General features: G+C 41.8%; 1 protein-coding gene across 2 annotated transcripts in view; it reads left to right on the top strand.

The window, feature by feature from the left end:
• The window catches only part of LOC135222966 (homeobox protein Hox-D4a-like), a 57,538-nt gene extending 55,255 nt beyond the window's left edge, over nucleotides 1-2,283 (top strand). For both annotated transcript variants that reach the window (XM_064261447.1, XM_064261446.1), the window contains one exon: nucleotides 1,649-2,283. In XM_064261447.1, coding sequence (XP_064117517.1) covers nucleotides 1,649-2,241 — 593 coding nt within the window. In that variant the 3' untranslated portion in view covers nucleotides 2,242-2,283. The remainder of the gene's footprint in view (nucleotides 1-1,648) is intronic.
• Nucleotides 2,284-2,500: the final 217 nt, after the last annotated feature.

Below are 2,500 nucleotides of genomic sequence, written 5' to 3'. Positions count from 1 at the left end.
TTTTCGGAACATACCCTATCTCTCCTCCTTTTCTTTTTCATAGAAATTTCTATCCGAGGAAAGCTCTCTCTCTCTCTCTCTCTCTCTCTCTCTCTCTCTCTCTCTCTCTCTCTCTCTCTCTCTCTCTCAAAGCTTTGTCAGGTAGGAAATGTCATATTGTCTCTCTCTTTTTTTCAGAATATCCCGAAACTTTAGATCCCATCTCTCCGCCTTTTTTCTTTCCTCGGAACTTTCTAAATAAAACTCTCTCTCTCTCTCTCTCTCTCTCTCTCTCTCGTCTCTCTTCGTCTCTTCTCTCTCTCTCTCATGACGAAAATGTCTGAATCTCTCTCTCTGTCTTTTCTAAGAATTTCCTGACACTGAAATCTGATCTCTCACTTTTCCCTTTTTGCCTCAGATCTTTCTAGGCAAAACAGTCTCTCTCTCTCTCTCTCTCTCTCTCTCTCTCTCTCTCTCTCTCTCTCTCTCTTCTAGAGGATTTTTCGAAACAAAGACCCTATCTCTCCTCCTCTTTTTCATAGAACTTTCTCAGTAAAACACTCAAAAAAAGGTCTCTCTCTCTCTCTCTCTCTCTCTCTCTCTCTCTCTCTCTCTCTCTCTCTCTCTCTCTCTCTCTCTCATAAACGGGGTATTTTAAGTAGGGCACCGAATTAGAGCTTGGAATAGAATTCACTATGCAAGATTTACTTAATTCACGTCAGATAAAACTTCAGATTTACGTTCTTCAATTTAAATGTTGTCTCATATACATTGAAGACTTTCTTTCACATTTATAAAGTTTAAACTGGTCTATATAAAGTCGATTATTCTCATCGGAATCTTGTCTCGTATGTAGATTTTATCTGATTGCGTAGTTCCTTAATTTCACTAATCTATTAGTATATATATTTTACAGTACATGTACGTAAGCAAAAACGTCCTTTTACGTTACAGTATGTTTTTATGAGTGGCAAAATTATAGCACAGAACCAACATCTAAAATATTAATTAAATGAAAATTATTCTTTTATAAATATCTGAAGTTGACTGGACTATAATACAATGAGTAATTTTCGTTGTTTGATGGTAGGATATTATGTGTCTAAGTGGATAACGTAATCTCGTTGATGAGACCGAAAATGATTGTAAAAAATGGACGATATATTCATATGAATATTTGAAGTACAAATATTTTAGGGAAAATATTATATTATTATTATTATTATTATTATTATTATTATTATTATTATTTGCTGGAAGCAGACCTTCAGTAATACAGGTTTTATTGAAAAATAATGTGTATTTCAGCCGCGTTGTTTTTTTTTTGTATAGAATAAGAAATAATGAGAAGAATGGAGAAGATTCTATAAAAAATAAACGCGGCTGAATTAGCCAATATTATCAGTGAAACCTGTATTTTTATTATTATTATTATTATTGAAACAGTATTCAGAGATCTTTTGAAAGCTTGCCCAACTTCAAATTATTATTATTATTATTATTATTATTATTATTATATTATTATTATTGATAATGATGATAATCAAAATGTTCTCTACGACAATTTTGTTTAATTAGAAGCCATTTTGAGAGATTACCACCCCGAGAAGTAGCGACAGGAACACTTAAGTAGTACTAATGCTTTCTCCTCCTTTCTCTCCCGTTCCAGCCAACGGCCAGTTCCAGCCGGGTTGCGAGCCGAAGCGCCAGCGGACGGCCTACACCCGACACCAGATCCTGGAACTGGAGAAGGAGTTCCACTTCAACCGGTACCTGACGAGGCGGCGGAGAATAGAGATCGCCCACTCCCTCTGCCTCTCCGAGCGACAGATCAAAATCTGGTTCCAGAACAGAAGGATGAAGTGGAAGAAGGACAACAAGCTGCCCAACACCAAGAACGTCCGCAGAAAGACCAACCCCGCCGGAGTCACCACGACCGTCACGCCCAAGAACCAGCAGCAGCAGAACCAGAACCAGAACCAGAATGCGCCGCAGAACCAAGTGACGCCAGATCAACAACAACAGCAGCAGCAGCAGCAACAACAACAAACGGGCCAACAACAGCAACAACAGAGTGCAGGGCAACAGCAGCCGGGTGGTCAGCAACAAGGGGGTCCTCAGCCGGGGGGAGGCGGGTACCCTCACATGGGAGGGGGGCTCATGCCCCCTGGGCTGACCCCCATCTCGGCGCCTTATCCACACGGTGCCATGAAGCCAGACTACGGTGCCATGAAACCCGACTACGGCCTCACGACCCTATAAGGCACCGCCCGACGCCGCCTTTCCCCGCGTGATCCCAGTGTGTGTGTCGGGGGGGGTGTTGGGGGTGGGTTGGGGGGATTGGGGGGAGATGGATAGTGATGCTCTCTCTCGTCGGCCAGACAGACAGACAGACAGACCTCTTTCCTTCCTTCCTTCAGTAGCTTTACTCAGCAGCGCTATTATGATAGTTATATTCTCGTCTCCTTCCGGCTTAGTTAAAGACGGCTTTAATGCTGTTGGTGGCCAATTCCCCCCTTCC

This window comes from Macrobrachium nipponense, chromosome 8 (genome assembly GCF_015104395.2).
Source record: "Macrobrachium nipponense isolate FS-2020 chromosome 8, ASM1510439v2, whole genome shotgun sequence".
In the NCBI taxonomy this organism is placed as follows: domain Eukaryota; kingdom Metazoa; phylum Arthropoda; class Malacostraca; order Decapoda; family Palaemonidae; genus Macrobrachium; species Macrobrachium nipponense.
This window is presented reverse-complemented; position numbering and strand designations above follow the sequence as displayed.